At 46.5% G+C, this 20,902-nt stretch overlaps 1 protein-coding gene and 1 long non-coding RNA gene across 8 annotated transcripts; one reads left to right on the top strand and one right to left on the bottom strand.

The window, feature by feature from the left end:
* Window positions 1-323: 323 nt before the first annotated feature.
* On the bottom strand, window positions 324-20,339 carry LOC121602637 (sodium-coupled monocarboxylate transporter 1-like). 7 transcript variants are annotated; one of them, XM_041931403.1, is made up of 6 exons: window positions 9,959-10,045; window positions 8,269-8,475; window positions 6,147-6,648; window positions 5,874-6,077; window positions 5,606-5,752; window positions 324-509 (listed from the first exon to the last, which is right to left on the bottom strand). In XM_041931403.1, the coding sequence occupies exons 3-5, from the start codon at window positions 6,307-6,309 to the stop codon at window positions 5,733-5,735; spliced, it is 387 nt and encodes a 128-aa protein (XP_041787337.1). In that variant the 5' UTR covers window positions 6,310-6,648; window positions 8,269-8,475; window positions 9,959-10,045; the 3' UTR covers window positions 324-509; window positions 5,606-5,732. The 7 variants fall into 7 exon arrangements, with proteins under 7 accessions (XP_041787337.1, XP_041787338.1, XP_041787335.1 ...); XM_041931404.1 differs by lacking the exon at window positions 9,959-10,045 and adding an exon at window positions 8,952-8,970; XM_041931401.1 differs by lacking the exon at window positions 9,959-10,045 and adding an exon at window positions 8,580-8,692.
* LOC121602639 lies at window positions 10,336-11,153 on the top strand. The gene is made up of 2 exons (XR_006006455.1): window positions 10,336-10,623; window positions 10,796-11,153. It is a non-coding gene; the product is annotated as an uncharacterized LOC121602639 (long non-coding RNA).
* Window positions 20,340-20,902: the final 563 nt, after the last annotated feature.

Below are 20,902 nucleotides of genomic sequence, written 5' to 3'. Positions count from 1 at the left end.
AACAACAGTGGAAAAGCACAGCAGGCAAAGAAGAAAAGCCTCCGTGCTCCGTTAGAGATGCTTGGTGGTGTGCGTTTTTTTTACCATTCCTTTGCGCATGGATAAGTTTTCGGCTCGCCGAGCTGATGCAGATTGTTTCTGGATTGTCCGGCGGAAAGCAGTTCATTTCTTTCCGGTCGAGCAACGACCTGTGAGGAGTATTGTTTCTTTTTTGTTTAAAGAAAAAAGTATCCACACTTCCAAGCAACTGCACACGTCACTTGTAGGCAAGTTCTCGCTTTCTGCCACTCTCGCGCTCTAATCGTACCAAACACGCTGTACACCGAACCTCCATTAGGGGCACTCACCTGGAACGTATCGGCGATAACGACCGCCTTCATGCCGCCCTGCGACGAGTAGAAGATGCACACAAAGTAGATCAGGACGACGGCGATGTACTTGTTCAGACCTGTTGCTTCCGAGAGGGCGATGGCGGGCGCCAGGACGGCCACCGACGTGTAGAACAGCATCTGGAGATGGAAAGGAAAGCGAAAAAGGGACGTTCAAGGCACAATGCGAAGCGATAGTAGTAGTACGTAGTACGTAGTATGTGGATCTATACGCCCAGGTACCGCGTTGAGCGCTGTGAGTTGCTGTGAAACGTGCCTAGGTCAAAGGTTCGTCTCTTGCTTTCTTCCCCCTCCCCCTCCCCTTTCTTTCTTCGATTTCTTCCCCAAAGCCGGCAGGTTGGCTGGTTGATTGTGATGGATTCATGCTACGAGGTACGAGGCGCTCCCGGAACTACCTGACAATCTACCCACACCGTGTTGTTGTGCAAGTGGAGCTATAGAAAATCATTCCCGGTACGGGGAGAATGTGGCACACACACACGTACTTAAGGATAGGATTACTTAGAGCGTAGAGCATTTTGTGACGGAGCAAGATGACACTGGATTAAGGCAAAATGGCGCAAGAGATTGGGACAAAGTATGATGTTTACAGCAACACGAGACGCTGGTAACAGCGTTATTCCCAGTTTCCATAAGGCTGGATACAATAAAAACCGACACACACACACAGACAAACTCGGCGGTCAGTGAGTGTAGTCCTTTCCGACTAATGCGACTTCCGGGAAAGTGTGCCGCCACAACAACCCGGCCCATCCCGTGCCCCCAAGACGCCACACGGCAAAGCGTCTCCGACATTAAGCGAACGTTGAGCATTGTGTCCCGGGCATTCATCGTTTTCAATAAAGTACGCTACAGGGCGAACACACTTGTGTGCGCAGTGCGGAGGAGTTGGCCCATCAAGGGTGCTGAACCTCCCTCTCTCTCTCTCTCTCTCTCTCTCTCTCTCTTCCTCTCTCTTCAGCAAGCCTCAACGATCCGACATGCTCCTCGCTCGGTATTGTTTGGCTTCAAATTAATCCCTAATCCTCCCCGGTGTAGGATAAAGCTATGAAGCAAATGATGGTTTTTTGCTCGGTGTAAGTGACCGGAAACGAGCAGCCGCGTAAGACCTACCGACAGCTTTTGCTTGCCCGTACCGTACTTCGTTTGAACAATCAGCGCCGTCGGAACTAACGAAGCAGTGGAACGGGCCGTGAAGCAATTCGCTGAAAATTCTTACCATTTTCCCGAGCCACAAACCCGACGACGCATAAAGCGACCGGAGAAACAATCAAACGCATGGTAGACTACTGAACTCAATTCCAGCCGTGTATAGCTATATATATACTCCCATTTGGGGAGAGAACGAAGACACACAGGGATCAAGCAGGTATGGTAGCTGGAAGTTTGTCCCTTCCGGCATTTTTTGGGGGGAGGGGATGCATTTGGCCACCGGGACGTCAGTCAGGTGGTGCAAAAACAGCAGCCAGAGGGAAGCGAAACGTTGGGAATAAAATTCAATCAAACTTAATTCCATCACACCATTTAATCCACCTTTGATAAAGTTTACCTTTCTACCTAATCTCACCGTGTCTGTGTGTACTTGTGCCTTCCCAGTCGTGGAGAAGATGCTGAAGTTGTGCTGGGTACACTTCATCCCGGACAGGCTCCAAATTGCGCACCATTGCGGCTCGATGAAAGCATCTCTAGGCCTGTCTGGCTAGTAGTTATAGCAATTCGGGCTTTAGGTTAAGTACGTGATGGTTTGTTCCGGTTCCAAGAAGAAATCTAGCTACGCAATCAAACGGCTCCCAACACGTCCGGGTAAAAAAGCTTACCATTCGCTTTAATTCTCCACTCGTACCGTAGTTTGACGAAGGTATTACCGACCGCCCGCAAGCCAAATGTGGCCCCCGCCAATTGTTTGATTAATAGTAGTAACAAGCAAATATCACAACAGATCAGCACCGGTGAGGGCTGCCAGGTACTGCCAACGCCCTCCAGCACATCCCAGGTGCTAGAGCTTGTGGTGTTAGGGGTTGTTACTACCGGACAGTACTTTCCCGCACGCCCACAATAGTGACACCTTTTTTTTTTTTGGGCCTAATTCTGTGGTATGTTTGTGTGTATGTGTGTTTGTGTGGATTAAACGTCCTATACTGATCCCAATCCACATCGCAAGGGGTGCATCAGTGGCATAGAGATAGCACTGACACTTGGATTTGCTTCCAAAATAAAATCCAGCAAGGGAGCCAAACCAAAATGGGCCTTCCACACCCAATTGACATTTTAGAGCACGAATAATCGAGAATTCGAGCAAATTCCCTTAAACTGGAGCTTTAAACTTCCCTTAAAATGCACCAGTTAAACCAGTTAGTTTAAAATCAACTGTGAGGAGGCTTTTTCGTTACTTTCTTCTAGATTCGCTCGGAAATGATGTTTCCTATCATTATAGTTGGTCATGTTCCCATTTTATACTTACATAATACCCATTTTTTATAAAATAACGTCACACAAAATTACCCAAGTGACATTTGTACTAAATTTTTAACCATGATCTACTCAAATGGTACTTGAAATGAAAAAAAGTGGATTTGTGTGTGATAAACCATGTAGAAAGTGTCCAAATTTCGTTTGTGCGTGCGAATGACCTTCTTATATTGGATAAAGACGGCGTTCAATTCGTTTTAGATTAACTTTCTTTAATATTTGGCGAAAAACGAAGGTATTTTTTGTACGGCGTTATTTGGTGAAAATTCGACGGTTTTTTGTATAAAAAAACTATACGAGCAGTAATAACGTTATTGGAAACGTTATTTCCCAAAGGATATCTAAGAAAGCATGGAAAAATACACGTCACAGTCGATTTTGAAGGGCTTGTTCTAAAAGTCCCTTAAACTGGTGCAGTTTAAGGGAAGTTTAAGGGGCCAGTTTAAGGGAAATAGCTCGAAACTCCGATTTTAGAACACGAAAATTTCAATTTAGCAGCTTTTGTTTTTATCTAAAAACCATAGCTATGCATGAGAAAAATGAGCTCGACGGCATCGTCCACCGATAGAGGAACGTCTAATTTACGAACACACCAAATCTTCGCGCTTTCAACACACTTGATCAAAACACAAATCCACAATTTCAAGCGTATCGAGTACGAATCGAGCAGACTGGAAAAACAATTTCGAGCAAATGTCACTTGGGTGTTTATGCCCCAGATGTCAGACTGTACAGTACAGCCTGTCGTTTTCGTGCCTATTCGCAACGTGATCCTATAAGCTGTTGGATAAGGTAGGATTTTGGTTTTGCATTGCAAAGGAAAGCAGCCGTTTGGCAGTGAATTTGAATGTTGTATGACCATTCTGATGGTTTGGAAATTATTTAAAAAAAAACTAACAAAAAGCATCAGCCATTTTAATGGAAAGCTATGACGCGTTAAAAGCCTAAAAAGGATTCTTAAACCTAAAGTAATCCTAATTCCTCTTACTTTCAAAAGTATTGCACCATCCTAAGCATCGCCCGTTTTAATCCACTTCAATCGAACAGAGATTTACTGCCATTTTGGGGCAAGATTGTTCCAATTCTTAGAAAATCCTACAAATACACTTCACAACACTTCGTGCATTACTTCCCGGAAGTTTCCTCATCTTCTAATGCACGCGTTCATTCTCGAACCACATGGTTTTGATACCGAAGCGCGCGTTGCACAATTTACCCGTTCTCGCAGATTTCACAATCGCACCTTGCTCCGCAAATACACACCTGCGACTGGTGAAATGGTAAACCTCTCAACTGGGGAACAGAGGAGGGCAAGAAAGGCTCCGTTCAACAACGCTTTCCGGTAGGGCGGCGGCACCAAGCGCACGATTTAATTTTCTACCTCAAATAAACAGCATTCATTCTAAACAACATTTCCCACCAAATCAGTATTCTTCTTCCCCTTGTGTACCATTGCTTTAGCGCCCTTTTTCCCCGATCCCTTCAAATGGTGATAGGCGAACAGAAGCCAACAAAAAAAAGACGGAGGCATCCTTGAAACAGAATACAGAAGTCATCCCTTTTTGAAACGAGCCTTTATCTGTTCCGGGCTCCCACGGTACGACACCGACAAGGAACACACCAGAAGCCAAACGATACTACACCTTTGCCTATACACACACACACACACATACATCCTTTTTTTGTGCCCCAAGAAAATGCAAATAAGATGGGCGGAATGGGAGTTGGTAAACATAAATTTTTTAAAACCCTCTCGTTGCCTGTGTGTCGCATCCTTCTCTCGGCTTTTTTTTTCTAGATCAATCCGAATTCACATTCGGTTCCGTGGATGTATTTTTTTTTTTGGGGGGGGATACACACAGATACATACACAAACGCACCGCATATGTGCTAGCAAACGGCCATAACAACAACCACAACTTCACTCTTCAGACCTTTACCACAAACCAACCAAAAAGAGGGAGAGAGAGAAAAAAGGCAACATTCAGGACGGTTCCTGTTCGCTTGATTCGATTTAACGACCGAAAATGAAAGACAAGATCAAATATAATCAACGCAAAAGCATCATCAAAACCTGTGCGGAAAAGGTTTTCAACCTGGGCACATACAGCAGCAACAAGAAAAAAACAGCGTAAACCAGTTAGAAGAGCGGCAACATTGCATCAAACAACCGAACCGTTTTCTGGCGTGCAGCACTGAGCTAGACTCCAAATTCAACTCCCCCCGCTTTGGCCCGTTGTAATGACACCTCCCCCTGGTTGGAGTGGATCTGTTTTGTGAACTGTGTGAACCCCCGGAGAAACGCATCATCCCTTTTTGCCTTGGAGCACCGAGGGGAATGAATTGAACGGTACAAACGGTAACGCAGTACTCCGTCGCAGTGTGTTTTATCGACGTGCGAATACCGTGCAAACCCAAATGTTTACGACACACGAGTGCATGGTGGTTTTGGAGGGTGAAGGGGTGGCGGTTACTTGGCAGTAGGCTGCCACCCGTAAATCGTTTGCTGTTTTATGTGTTTGCAGCACACCGAGCACGCCAACCGATGGGGGTTTTATTCGTGGTAAAGCAGCGAGTAAGCAGAAAGGCTTAACTCAAGCCCCACGAGTACTCGGGTACTTCCGTATCGAGTACTTCTCCTGCCTGGAAGCTTTCAGCGTTCCAGCGGCAACCTTCATTTCAATCCTGTAAGAACTGGAGGCCTCAACTTACGATACATGCTGGAGAGGGGGAGAGAAGAACCTTACCTGAAGAATGTACAGCACCGCGCCGAACGTTCTGATCCGCTTATCGAACCGCATCCCGAGATACTCGTAGCAACTGGTTACATCCAGCTTGAAGTAGATGGATAGAACACCTTCACCGCAACCGGCACTACCACACCATCGAGATCACTGGAAAAAGTGGGATTGTGAAAATAATACATCACAAACCGGGGAGTAACGAAAAGCACTTTCTCTTCGCCTCTTCTGGTACTAAGACCGAGCAGAACCGAAACCGGCCGCCACCACTTACCGATTAGCGCGAATTGGGTGCCGCTGAAGAACATCTCCGCCGGGTTGCCGAGCAGCTCGATCGCCGTGATGAAGCTGGTGGTAAGGCTGAGCGTCACCGGGAACAGGCTCATGCCCGAGCCGAGCAGAAAGTCATCGCTCGATTCACCGCCAGCCGGATCGGCGCCACTGCTGCCCCGCTTTTCAAACCACCCGTAGAACACGCCTGGTGAGGAAGGGGGAAAGATGCATGTGAAACATTGCTCACCCGGCTTACTAAGCACCAATGCCTTACCGATGCCTATCGAGATGACCAGCATGAAGGCGACCGCCAAGTAATCGTACACCGTAAACGTGGGTCTCGAGCCATCCGTGGGCTCGCTGCGGATGCTGTCCGGCTGCCCAAGAGCGACACCCGCCAGCAATACAACCAGCAGGAAGCGACAGTAGCTTGCCATTTCCGCTCTGGACTTTGGAGTTTGTGTTCTTTGTCGCACGCTCCGGATGTTTGTTCCAACTGCTGCACCAACTCTGCTTGTTCACACAGACACTCGTAAGAATTCACAAGCCAAGACTTCCAGATGGGTGTTTTGGTGGATGGTTGGTCGGTTGGGCAGTCGGCAAACTTAATTTGTTGTTCGTACACCGGTTAAAAGGGTCGGTCTTCTCGTCTATTGCTTTGCGGGAGGCTCGGGAGCGGTTGGCGGCTGTGATCGGTATTGCTTGCACGTGGGCGAGTGATTTACATCTCCACACTGAGAGTTGTACTGTGCCTGGCAGATGGAAGGATTATTTCCCTATTCCAGAGGGGAGCAGAAGAGACAGAAAGAGAGGGACATTAGCGACACACACACACACACACACACACACACACACACACACACACACACACACACACACACACACACACACACACACACACACACACACACACACACATTGACAACGATTCGATTAACGATTAACTATCCCAGTGCAGCTCTAACCTTAAAGAAAGGCGCGCTTGCGATGGGGAGATTCACGCAGCGTCAGTACAGTGCGAAACTGTGCAATCACAAGGCGTCCCTGGCTGTCCCTTTGGTAGAGCATTCGCTTTCGAAACTGGACCCTCCCGGTTGGATATTGCCCCAAAGAAGAAGCTGAACAAAGCGCACAAAACCACTTGGCCACACACAAACACACGCTAAAGTTTCCCCAAACGACTACAGCACGCTGCCAACACTCCAATGAACGCTTTCCAACGGAACAATTCCAACTGAACGACCAGCGAACGAGCAGCGCACCGTTTATACAGCCAGAGTTTTGTACTATTATCAAGATCTTCTCCAGCACTGCTACTGCTGCTGCTGTTTCCCGCATTCCCGACCAAAGCTGCACTCCCCTTCATTCCCATCTATCATCACCAGCCCTAGACACAGAACACAATACACCGCGCGTTTTGCTCGGCACTCAACCGCGCCGTGTGTGACGACGTGCATTTGGGTTTTATCTTGCCTCCCCTTGATTACCGGTAGTAGTGCAGATCGGTTGAGTTAGAAGAAGATCGATCCAGTTCAATCTTCAGAAATGCAGTGCGGTGAGACACTCACTCACCTTCCCGCCCAATCAATGAAAGGCGGCGACCAAGCGCGTTGATTGTGGCCTGCCCATTGGTTCGCCATGATAAAGACACTCCTCTCATCTGTGTGCTCATGTACCAAAAACGGCCAAACCAACAAACAAACAAAAAAAACCCCAACCAACCTTCGAAGCATAAAGGAGTCGACGCCACACCGGAGCATTGAGCGCGGTTGTTGCGCCAAACGTGACCGTCCGATTTATCGTTCGGCCGCTCGCTGTTTGCCGAAAGCGTTTAATTTTACGTTCCATTTTTTATTTTTCAGGAAGCAGCAGAAACTCTCCTTGGAGACCCATCCATCCGTTGCGAAAACAACTCTCAGCCACACAAACCCATGAGTCACGCATGATTGTTGTGAAACGCGGCGCTGGTGGGTGCAGATAGCAGTGCTGATTCTGCAGCGCTGGGCGAAATGAACCTGATAAGGGCAAACAAACGCTCTCTCTCCCTCGCGCCTCTTCGGTCTCTTTTTTGGATGTGTCTCAAATTAATCAAAGATGTTATCATCTCAATCAGGAAGAGGAAGACAAAAAAAAGCGAACGATGTGAGATAGAGCCCACCAGCTCCACCGGAAACATAATTGATGGACACACACAGTGCGCCAAAGAGGGCCTTTTGATTAGATTGATATGGTTGATAAGTCTGCTGCTCTGGGGAGCCCACTGGCAGAGCAAAAGCTGAGCAAAAGTGGGTGCGTTTTTTCACACCACAGTGGACACCGTGATAGTGATTTCTGTGGGCATGGGGGCAAAAAAAAAATTTAGGGAAAAAATAAACGCCCCAAAAATGTCTATTTACCTCAGCGAAACTGGCGCTTCCGGTGCGGCACCTCGCGGTACTTGAGAAACGTTCTAAACTGCAGCAGTACGATCAATCCGTAGCTTCCCGTTCTGTGTTGCATTCGCGGTATTGCACTGACCACTGCACTACCGTAGCACCACCATAAACACGTCCGTAAGCTGCAGGGTTTTTTTTATCGGCAAAGGAAGGGTTTTCAGGTACGACCTGAGTGCGATCGATTTAAAATTCGGGAAATATATACAAAAAACGGGGAAAAATTGTAAAAAGGTTTTTGGTCTTTTTTTCAAACACTCTTAAACGCAACTAACGTTCACACTTTCACCAACACTACCACCATTACACCACAGCTGATCGTGATCGTTGCTCCGTTGGTATGTCCGTACCGCACGGGAGCAAATTGGAAACTCAATGAAACGCGCCCGAAACGTCCACCATTTATTAGCAAAAATCGCCCTGTGTGTGTGTGTGTGTGTGGGTGTAGCCAGCGGGAGGGGGAAGAATGATGAGTAAGGAAGCATCCGTTCACATATCGACGGGGAGAATGAGATACACACACACACGCACGCCGCTGTGTAGCTTCCTCCATATCATGATCTAACGCATGAACACTCCTCCCTCATATTCGTTTTTGGCGAGATGGATTGGAACAAGAGAAAAAAAATAATACGCAACCAACTTACACACACACCCACACACACACACACGACACACTGGGTCAGTGGTATGATTAGCACCCCAACGCCCTCCGAAAGCCACGGCCCGAAAATTTTCCACTAAACACTAGCGCAGCAAACCCCATGGTTGCTACAACATTGCAAAACGCCCAAGAAGCGCGGCGATGGTTCGCGCTCAACGTTGCGACACCCTTAAGGGCCTTCCCGGGACCACGCCGGTACCGGGCGGATCGGGCCGGGTTAGAATGGGATGGAACTAGTTCAAACCTCAAGCCGGCGGACATAACCAGCTGCAGCAAGCACCGGCGGAGCGGTGCAGCGGCAGCAGCAGCAGCAAACGCCCAACAACGACGATCGCTCAGGGGGGGGGTGGCGCAATACACAACAACGCTGTGGACGACCTCCGAGGCTGCTCTGACTCAGCGTTGCAGTTGCAGCGGAGGGGGTAGTACCGTACAAAGGAAACGCAAGATTCTAGCGCTACTTCAAGATGGCGTACGATTACGAACGACCCTCGAGCCGGGGCAATTATTTGCAATAAATGGACATACTTTCCCCTGTGGCAAGTTAAAAAAGCGGTCCCCCCACAAACGAGGATCGAATTAACCCCCTTAACCTAACGTCCTTATTTTGCGCAAACATTTTACACATTGCGCCGCACGACAAAGCGACGCGCGGGGAGACAAAAGCATCAAAAAGCATGATGGATTCACATTCACGGCGGCTAATCGGGAGCAGGTCGCGTCGTCGTCGTCGTTGTCGCCAGCAGTTAATGGGGTTGACATTAATTAATTGTCGTAATCCGATGTGTTTGTGTTCTAACCAGCACTACGCAGCATGCCATGCTTTCCTTCGCTCACACAGTCAGAGAGAAAGAGAGCTTTTTCGCCGCCTCACCGCCGCCGGGTGAAAGGTTGAGTTTATTAGCGCGCGCGTTTTTATTAACCCGGCACAAGCTCGATTCTACCACGCTCGTTAATAGGATTATGGGTGCCCCTCGCTACATCACTTACCACCACCGCGGGTAGGATGATTAAGATGAAGATTCTCACAACACACAGCACACGAAAAAGAAGCAAGCTGTTCTACTGTTCTACTTCCTTCGGCGCTTTCGTTTCCGCATGCCCACAAACAAACCGAACGTCACCAGACCAGGCACTGCGATACTGCGAAATTTTGCGAACACGGCTGCACACACCGGGAAGGAAGGTCGACACAAACAATTTGGATATCACTGCATCACAACAACACATGACACACACGCGCACACGGGAGTTTGGGTGAGTTTGCACCTACTTGGATGAACTGTTTTTGTGCACACACACACACACGAACCACTTTGAATGACGTTTGGCAGGGTGTGTTGAGGGCAGTGCAAATTGGTCCAATCAATTCGTACGAGCAACAGGAGACGAACCTCTTTTATTTTGGCGTTTCTTATCGGGCGGAACGAAATTAATTTCCTGTGCCGCGTGTGTTTCGAAGGGACGCGAACACCACCGATTGGAATGAGCATCATTTATGAGCGACGGCCTATTTAAGTGTGCAAGCATGATGAGTTGTGGGTATAAAAATCGTTCCCCGTTCAAGTGGATGTGCCGATGAGCGCGCAGGGCTAAGGGTGCAGCGCGGGACTGTAAGAAACTTTTGCCAGTTTCAAGTGTCCCATCCACGCCAGGTGAGTGGAGAGGTATTTTTTTTTTTGTATAATCTTCCACACTCACTGCCGCACACTGATGTAATTGTACGTCAAAAATCCGTGCCACCGTTACTCGAGCGTAGCGCACCGCAACCGGCATCAAACACAGTGACTAACGAGATTTTATTACACTAATTAAAATCTATTCCAGGCTGAAGAGGCTGCCCCCCCCCCCCCCCACCAAGACCAATCGTCGTCAATCATCAGCAACTTCAGCTCAAATGGGCCATTTTGAGAGTAGAAAAAGCGGCGGCGGCGGCACACCGGTTGGTAAAGTACTGGCGCAAAGTGTGTGTGTGTGTGTCACATTCTTGCCCCACTTAACAAAGAGAGAGAGAGAGAGAGAGACAACAGTTGGAAAAATATTTAAACTTTGGTCGTAAATTTTCATAAACATTCCAACGACGACGAGTCGCCATACACGGGCGAGAGAAGGGGAAGGAAAATCGTTGTAATATAGGTACGAGAAACAACAATGAAGCTTAATGGATATAAATGGCACACAGAAACACACCGAGCCGTCCGAGGGGGGTAACGCGTTGATGAGCTTGATATCCCGTCGAAAATAACAAAAAAAACGCAACGCCCGTGTTAATTCCGTCCCTGATTTTGTGTTAGCACACTTTATCAAATCACTACCGGAAGTTATGGAAAACAATAGGGGGGGGGGGGGGAGGGGGGAGGAGGGTGGAAAACACAAGATGTAAACAAAACAGCCAGCAGAGCCGCCACCACACAATGTTTTACAGCACTCAAGCAAGCAGCTACTTAAATTAAAAAGACCTTCCCCACTGATTCCCACTGACAACCTTTTTGCACCTGGACAGCAAAGGGTAAACAACTCCTCCTCTGCATCCGTAACGCCGCAATCTTTTTCCTCAACGAAACTGGCGCTTCCGGTGGGGCGATTCACGAAAGTTGCTCACAATCTTCGAACACCGCTGGCTGTCACGACACGTACAGTGGGACCGTTGCATTCGCCTTAAGCTGCACATACACGCACCGTGTCTCACGCACACTTCACTCAACACCGCGATGCATTCGATCGCAACACTGCCGGCAGAATCAAACCCAGAACACTGGATGGTACAGTAGATATAGCTTCTTTCTGCCGCTTATCAAACCGGAAGCAACGCTCACGCAGAAATCTTGCGGCATAACAGTTTGCAAATCGCCACTCCTCACAGGCACAGACTTCACTGCAAGAACTGGAGTGGAGTTCGGGCGAGATAAAACGTTCAGTGTGCGTGTCTCTCACGCTCTCGAATGCAATCCCCCCCCCCCACCCCTTTCTTTGGAGGTCGATTAACGTTAACCGAACGGGCACCGCACACCTGGTGGAACCGCATCAAACCGATTCGAACCATGCGGCGGCTGGGGCTTACTTTGCTTGATCGACCAGGCCAGGCGTCTTAAGGTGCGAATAGACCCCGTTGTGGCGTGTGGCAGCACATTTGCCATCCACTAATTACATGCCAATTTTCGCACAACGGTGAAAAGGGGACGTGGTGATGAGAGAAACGGTAGTAGTATCACCTTCCCTTTCGAATGTTCTAATTAGTAATAGCATAAAGCAACTAATTTTACAGAAATTCGATTAGCATGCGTTTGTTAAAGAGACCAAAAAAATGGTTTACTTTCAGGTCGTGCTACAATTAACGAGTAATATAGCAGAAAGCTCTAATTTGTTTAGCAAACAATGATTCAGTCAACAAAAATGCTATTCCCAAATAGCCAAACTTGCTTAAGCAGCCAATTTTGGCAAGGCTAAAGCTCGCTGCTTGAATTTGCCCTTTGCAGTAGATAAACAGCATCAAAGTTCCAGGTGGTCCTGCTAAAAAGCGCCTAAGCAGCTTCCTTATGGCAGGGTGGTGCCGGGGATTATTTTTCTTTGTGTTTTATTTTCAAGCAAGACGTCACTATTGAAATAAACAATACCATTTTTTGTTTGCTTTATGTGCATGTTCATTTGTGAACTGTAAATGTTCTTAACGTTCACCGAATTTGAAATACTTTACAGTTCAGTCAAAACCACTGCACTTAATATTATTAATTCAAATAACTAATTTAACTGAAGCACGACAAGACACAGGACTGCGTCCGTCTTTGACACTTTGACAAGAGCCACCCTGTTGTACCGATGTCATTCATTAAAAAGCTATAAAGTTCCACCAAGTTCGGTACACACTCTTAAAAAGCAGTAAAGTTCCATCGTCTACCCTGCAGATAGTACTAATCAGCCGCAAAGTTCCAAAGAGTACTGAGTAAGAGCTACAAAGAGCTGGCTATTTGGGTTATTGCGCATCTTTGTAGTTTCTTTAGACAATTATGGTATGCATGTTAGTTAGCCAATTTCGAACACTTCTAGTAGTGACAGCATTTGAAGCTAAAACGCCAGTTAAACAGCAAAATTATTATTATAAAACTATATGCTTTAATTTTAGATTAAATGAACAGTCATTAATTGTCGTAATTATGTTACTAAACAAAATCAAAGTGTCCGCAATTATTATATTTATTGTGTGTTTTATTATATAACTCAAACAGTTTCTAGATTTTTTTCTGTTTAGTGTACATGCATAGACAGAAGGTAGAGAAAATACCGATAACGTCTGATAATTGTAAATTAAAGTGCGTGAAGATCGGGAACCACTCTTTAAATTTCAGATATTAGACATCGATAGAGGCCCGGCTCGTGGCACAGTTGTCAACTCGCACGTCTAATCAAAACATGCCCGCCATGAGTTCAAGCCCCGAATGGACCGTGCCCCCATACGTGTAGGGGGACTGACTGACTATCCAATCATCGCTGTTGTGCCAAAGAAGAATAAGAATAAGAAGAAGAAGAAGAAGGAGATGAAGAAGACTAAATTGACTGACGATGTACCACACGCTATTGCATCTCGTATCTCTAGTATTCGCGTTTATCGAATTACTATTTAAAAAAGTGCTTATACTTCCGTTTCAAAGGTCGAAAAATACTGATGCAGAATGTTGAAACAGGTAATTTTACTGCATTTTCGGTGTGGTTTTCGTAAATTTCATGCTCTATATGCTCTAAATACGCTGTTTAAGTATCAGTAAAATTCAAAAATAGCATAAAATATAACAAAAGTAAGACAAAATATTTAAAAAAAAATCGAGAATTACATCATACTACGGATCATTGCTGTACTGTAAGTGTATTCATGATCTATTTATTAGAAATGCGACATGACCACCTTTTTCAGATTATTTACTTGAGGGAGATTAATTTATTTAATGTTATAGAAAATGATTTTCATCGATTTGGAATGCATTAAACTTCATATTTCAGCACATTTGTAAACAAAGCTAAATCATGAAACCAAAATTGCTTCGACTTGCTTGAACATCACTAACTCTAACCGCACCTTAAGAACGTTCCGAAGACAGGTCACGGGCAGTCCGTTGCTGCTCACGCGCACCGCCCCCTCCGTAGTCGGATCAATGAAGATGGAACCAGTTCAAACTGAATCGCATGGATACACTGACCCTTACCTGCCGGCGTGCGCGCACGCATTATAATGTATCGGGTGTGACGTGACGACGGACAGCGGCGGCGGCAGCAAAAGCCAGCTTGCGCTGAGCCCGCGTGCAGAAAAGACCGGTCTCGCGATCACGCTCACGCGCGTTTCAATAGGCGATGTCGCGTGAGGGGGGGGGGGGGGGAGGGGGAGTGTCACAACACAACAACACGGCTATGACATTTTGGAGCTCCGGCTTTCTCTCTCTCTCTTTCTCACGCTATTGTGAGCGTTATGTTTTTGCGAGAAGTTTGCTTGTCTTGTTAGATTAATTTCAATTCATCCGCAATACTTGAAACAGAACGAGTCTTTTAGTTACCGTCTCCATTAAATTGCAGTAAATTTTACTAACTCTTTCCCATACCATCGGCAATTGATCGGCGCTGGTTGATTGATGAATGGAGTTTGGGCAATGCTTCTAATCTAATCCCTTCCAAAGTACCACACCAACATAATTACCAAAACGACCCCACCGCCTAAGTCGCCTAATGGAGCGTAACGAACCCAAACCCCACCGTTACCCATATATTTCACACAACTCAATACCGATTCTGTCGTCGAAATTTGTCGAAAATAGTTAACCCGGTGTTCGGCTGATTAGCGTGACATGTGATACCGCTCTGCGGCGGGGAAGGATAGATAGAGACACCCGGGATGAGGGGGGGGGGGCGCCCAACATTCGTTTGCGCTCCAAAACGATATCTAATTGCGTACGCGCTGAGCAAAATGTTCCCATCGCCCGCAACAACCCGCAACACTTTGGAAGCAACACAATTAGTCCGCTTAATAGGGGGCCCCCAACCAATACTGGCGGGAATGCTGTGCGCGGGACCTTTTGGGGACCGTCCGAAAGCATGCACGTCGCCCAAATCTGCTCAAAATTCCACCAATCGATGTGCCGATTCATTCATTCATCCGGGGGCGCACCAACGCACTCCTGGAGGACACATTTTTGTCCACCCAGTTGTGCGGGTAGGAGGCTGGCGATGGCAACACTGGGTAATTGATTTGATGGCGAGCGCTTTTTGGTGGACGCGCAAAATACTGCCGCCACCGTCGTTTCGCTAATTAAATTGCCATTTGACACCTAGGGCAATTGGAGTGTGCGGAGGCGCCGATGCCGATTAGTCGGATTCGTACTGGAACGGTGGACGGCTCCATCATCTCAAAATCTCCAAGTGGACGGATATTTTTCTAGCGGGTCGTACGGTTCGACGACATTAATGTGTAACGACCGTGACACATGGAGCGCGTCCGACGCATCAACACTATTATTGTCGACTCTCCTCGTTCGCGCTGCGTTTCGGGCAGCAATTTGCCAAACCCGACCGAAACCGATCCGAACCTGATTCGTGCGGTGCACCGTGATACCGTCCAGTTTCTTCCTGTCTACCAGGGAGAAGCCGTTACACCCAAGCCAAGGACGGATAATAACGTACCGTTGACTATATTTATCGCCGCAGCATCGCTGACGTTGCCGTGGTAACTTCGCTCTTAGTAACTGTTTCGTTTTCGAGCGAAGAAGGATGTATTTTTCGTCACGTTTTGCATGCTGCTCCCTCCCAAACAGCTACGTCATTGTTCGCTGCAAACAAACAAACAAACAAACAAACAAATATTGAGCATCGCTTATTTGATGCGCGGATTGCCAGTCGAAGTTTGAGGCTGTTGGATGATTGCATTAGCGAGCGGTCGCGAGAATGATTTACAAGCTGCAAAAGGTAGCCAGACATGAAAGAACTCATTATAGTCGAGTCGGGTATGGCGTTTGATTGAGCGAATCCAGGTGAAGCTTACCGTGGGTCAGGGATGGGTTTGTCGTGAATAGAGCATTTGGTGCATGGACGATGGAATAATTCCAAGCGTTCTGATTCGTAATTGTGCTGAATTTCTACGGAAAATTTAATAACTTGCACAAAGCAATAAGCTTATTACTGGTAGACTTCAAATAAGTTATAAGGGTCATGTCGCTGGAACTAACTGGTGGTTTGTAAGGTAGATGACGCGACTTATACATGATAGGCTGTGGTTTGATTCCCATCTGAAGCGTTTACAAACTAGCAAAAATACTTAATTTACTTACTCGCCTAATAGAGAGTAATATAAGGACACATTCGAATGTTATTGATATATACTTCAAATAGTCGGTAATGAATGTCATAAAAGTGTAATCGCCACCAACCAACCATTGTCGATAAGAGCTATTTGATTGGTTATGTTAACCATTTTTATTTCAATCTTCTTTCAATGTAACTAATTTAGTTTAACAGTACATCAATTTAGTTCCCTCAATTCTTTGCTAATTATATTTATATCATTTTATTTTATTTTTATCAAATTATGTTTGCATTTCTTTTCAACCTTTTGCTATCTTTAATTTGATTACATTTTCTACCTTTTCTTTCAACTTATTTTTATTTATGCTAATAGTTATATGTACAATTATTTATTTTATCTCTTTACTTGTTCTCACCATTTCCATGTTTATTTATCCTATTTTTATCATCATATCAGCATATTATCAGACTCTGTTGCTTCTTTTTATTCTTTGTTACTATTTTACAAAAAAAATGAGAACAGTTCACGGATTATGCTCCATTTATTTATGTTTTCAAAATTCTGAAAACACAGAGCAAGTATAGATTTGTTTTTGAAAATTAACAATAATACTAATGCTTTCTCCGCTTACATTGTGCGCTGCTAAATTAACACTAATGAGCTCAGATACCTGACGCAAACGATGCACTTCATTTCTACCACAAAACCATTCTATAGAGTGCACAAACACACTCCTACTGCACATTCCCCTCCAAAACTTGCACAGATTGGAAATGTTATCTATCACAACACAGGCAAATTACCGTCATCCCTACATCATCATCATCATCGTCATCATTAAACGGGTGCGTCACAAAACCTTCTCCTGCGGAGTGCAACATCAGCGCGACGGTTATCATTAAACATCACCAGAGTGTGTTTGCCTCGCTGCAAACCGTTTGCTCAGTCAGAAACGGGGGTGGGGGGGGGGGGAGGAGAGAGAACATTCCGTGAACATTCCGCAAGGTAAATAGTTGATTTACGCGAATTACCGCCAGGTTGCCGCACCACAGGATATGAATTCCACCCCCTTCACCACACGCGTTTTGTTTCAAGTGTTTTATTTATTCTTCTAATTATGATAAATTGCCGCATTAGTGTGCAACCCATCGGGACCCAGCCGCCCATCGGCAAGAGATGATGTCGGTGCAGCGGCACATGAAAATCATTTGCCAATCTGTGGCTGCCAGCAAAAAGCTAAACAATACACACGCGTGCCAATCGGATGGCTAATAGCAACAAAAAAGGCCCCGCGCCGCGCACCGGCTGGTTGTTGTTGTTTGCTGAAATCGATTGGCTAAATGTATGCATTTATGCTCAGCAAAGCGCTAACAATTCAGGTACGCGTTGTTGTGCCGGGGGAGCGGAAAGGTGAATCGAGGGCATCAGGATTAGCAAACGATAAAACGCGCATAAAAACGCAAATAATAAAACAACGGTTGAATGCTTAAGCACACAACCAACCATTCATTCACTCCATCCCCGCATTACGACTTCGAGAGCACGATAAACATCGCTTTGTGTGGCCTATTTTTAAGCATACGAACATTATGCTCTTTCTGCCCTCATACCCTCATACCGCATGATGATAGGGACCAGGTAAGATAGGTTGCCGGGGTTCTTCCCTAAGTAATGCGCCACTAATTGAATCGCGTGGTAGCAGCGAACCACTTGAAGCGTGTGCTTTTTCTAATAAGAATGTTAAAGCACTGATCTAATTGTGGTTGAAAATGGAGGGCGTTACACACTCACTCACGAACGGGAATGATATGGAGAGAGAGGGACGGCCCCCGCGGGTTGAAATTACTTACAAAAACTCACATTTGTTTCGCGAACCCTACAATTATTGGCTTTGGCGCGTCTTTCCCCTAGAAAAGGGAATTAAAAAGTGGGAAACAATTCCACCAGCAATTCACCTTGCGAGCACCCGTTTCATTTGCAACATCCTAACCCCCATTGGCCTATAATAAAGGTTTAGCTTTTACTTGCCACTTACCCGTGGGGGTAGGGAGGGGGGGGGTTAAAACAACACACAAAACCCCGCTGTCGGAGCATATTGCCTATTCCCATGGCGGCCGGGGTGAGGGGACCAAAGTTCGCTTTTCCACCAATTAAACATTCAAACATTCGCTTCCTTCGTTTTGCAACCCCCCCCCCCTGCTAAATGTGGATTCCTTCTGGCACTTGGTGTAGCTAAAATGAGAAGAAGAAAAAACCCGCATCAAAATCGGTTTCATTAAAATGGATAGAAAGAAAGGAAAGGGACAAACCAAACCAACCTCATACGTCAGCATCCCTTCTGCAGCGATGTTGAAGGAGCACGCGTTGGCTTTTCCCGGTTCGACTTACACTTTACACCACACCTGTCATCGATGGAGCGAATTTTGAAGCGCCCAAGGGATGTCGGCATTAGAATTCATGACCCGTTGTGACCTATTCGATTCCTTTTCTATTCTTGCCAACGTTCCAAAACACCGGTGGGCAACGTCGGATGATTGATGCGATGGTGAGGGCGAAAATCATGCTGATGCTGGCAGCCCTCGGACCATGCGGCCCGAACACGCAGAGGACTTTGCCACCGATGGGCTACTCCCCGGTCCGGTCCGTGTCCGGTCCACCTTTTCATCGGGAGGGGTTGTGCTGTGTGCTAATGTTGACTTACGATACACCTCTTTCCCGGGCAGAGTGAGCTACTTCCACGAACGGAACGGAACGGATGATAACCCATCGAGCTCGAGAGACAAGGTGGTCCTGGCGTTAACCTTTCCCCCCACTTTCGACCACCGGTTGGTAGGGTTGTCCAAAAATATACAAATCATTCGCTGATTACCCTTCCGAGAGCAGCAGTAGTAGTCGCACAGAAAGGTTAAGGGCATGCACACACACATGCCCAGCCAGACCCCAACAGCCCGCTCCATTGCGGTCAATCCCCGGTCACGCATCCACAGTTCCGCATTGCGAAATGGGTAACAGCAGCAGCATCCCTTCGCCTCTTCCTCCGTTCTTAAGGTGGCGGCTTTCTTTCCTTTCGACCACCGGCAAAACAAGCCAAACCAGCCAGAGCTCGTTCTCTGCCCTTTCCGTCCAGCCCCTTAATCATGCCGCGGCCACCGGGCCCCCGGTGGAGCGATTTTAGTGCTTTTCTTCTTTTCCCGAGGGGGTTTGACGGCTGTGTTTACACAGGATACACACCGGTCGCCCTTGCCACTATGAAGTGATGTTTCTCTCTCTCTCTCACTCTCTCTCTCTTTCTCTACAGGCAGATGATTATGTTTGCCCAAACTCGCACAACGGGGTTAAAGAAGGACACAGGAGAGTAGCGAAAGGAGGAGAGAAAGCGTGCGCGCGCGGTTTTGAACGTCTTCACCGCCGCACCACCGTAGGGACAAAAGTTTTTCCCTCGAGTGATCCAATTATCGGGTTTCCGGAAGACTTTCCCAAAGCCCGCCTGCTATCCGCCCCTTTACCTGCTGTCTTTCACCGTCTTCCTCCTGCACAATCATACAGTTCAGTGCGTTTCTTCACGCACCTCACGGGTCACGATGCCGCGAGGCAAACGCAGATGAAAACGGGATCGATGCGAATGGATAGTGAGGAGCGTAATCGTTAGGGCTGGCGACCTCGGGGCGGGTTTTCCCGGGCCTGTTTTTGATGGGTACGAGAGCGAAAGAGCGTGCAGAAGATGATTTGACAGTAGCCCTGGGGGGGAGGGGGGGGAGAAAGGGCATTCACAACTGCCCACACGAATTCTTCCTCCCTGGGAGCTGTCGCTCGCGGCATCAATTGTGCATCCATCATTCGAGTTGGATTTGGAGGAAGGAAAACTCACCCCGGTAGTAACTAACTCTCTGTCTATCGGTCGGAATTTTGTTAAACTGAAGTTTCTCCACTTTGAAATCATGGTTCGTTGAATTTTCTATCAATCTGTTCGAAGCTGAAGCAAACCAAGCAACACACCAAAGACGGTATTATTTCCTCTGACCTTAACATGCACCAAAAATCCTTCATTTAGCTTCACTCAGGACAATTCCTTCAACAACTGGACGGTCCACCGGTCTACTTTGATGGTTTAATTTGACGGTTGCAAATTTGACAACTCACACCGCGGTTCCCATTCAAAGCGAGTGGTTGATTCTCTCTCTCTCTCTCTCTCTCTCTCTCTCGCTCGCTCACCTGCATCCCCATCATGTGGTAAATTCAATTAACCTTTGTTTCCATGACCAAAAATACACCCTCATCTTTATGACCACCTACCCGGGTAGGTAATACATTTTATAAGGGAATTTGTAATTTTATTGGTCAAAAAATTTCTTGTTTAACTTATTCTATGCAGCAATAATAACAATACTTGTTTTCATGTTATAAATTATGAAGTATGGCTTTCAGTTACATAAATTGAATGCAAAGCAATTAATTCAACTGACACTAATACACCGCCATGTCTTCCCGACTGTCGGGGCAATCATTTATTCTATGTGACTTTAGAAGAATATTAAGAGCTAGAAAACTTTTGGAATAGATTCTATAAATATAACTACATGCATTGCTATACATATCATTACAAAATTAGCGACTAATTCAAACCAAAATCCTTTATTGTATGTATTACCTACCCG

This window comes from Anopheles merus, unplaced genomic scaffold, assembly GCF_017562075.2.
Source record: "Anopheles merus strain MAF unplaced genomic scaffold, AmerM5.1 LNR4000544, whole genome shotgun sequence".
NCBI lineage: Eukaryota > Metazoa > Arthropoda > Insecta > Diptera > Culicidae > Anopheles > Anopheles merus.
Note: the sequence above shows the minus strand (reverse complement) of the source record. Positions and strands in the feature narration are given on the sequence as shown.

Bases quoted from the DNA above. Each gene is read 5' to 3' on its own strand.
- LOC121602637 (XM_041931406.1), bottom strand. From the start codon at position 6,309: ATGGCAAGCTACTGTCGCTTCCTGCTGGTTGTATTGCTGGCGGGTGTC. The intron at 6,078-6,146 runs GTAAGGCATTGG...CTTCCTCACCAG, and splicing joins GGTCATCTCGATAGGCATCG to GCGTGTTCTACGGGTGGTTT. The intron at 5,753-5,873 runs GTAAGTGGTGGC...CACTTTTTCCAG, and splicing joins CACCCAATTCGCGCTAATCG to TGATCTCGATGGTGTGGTAG.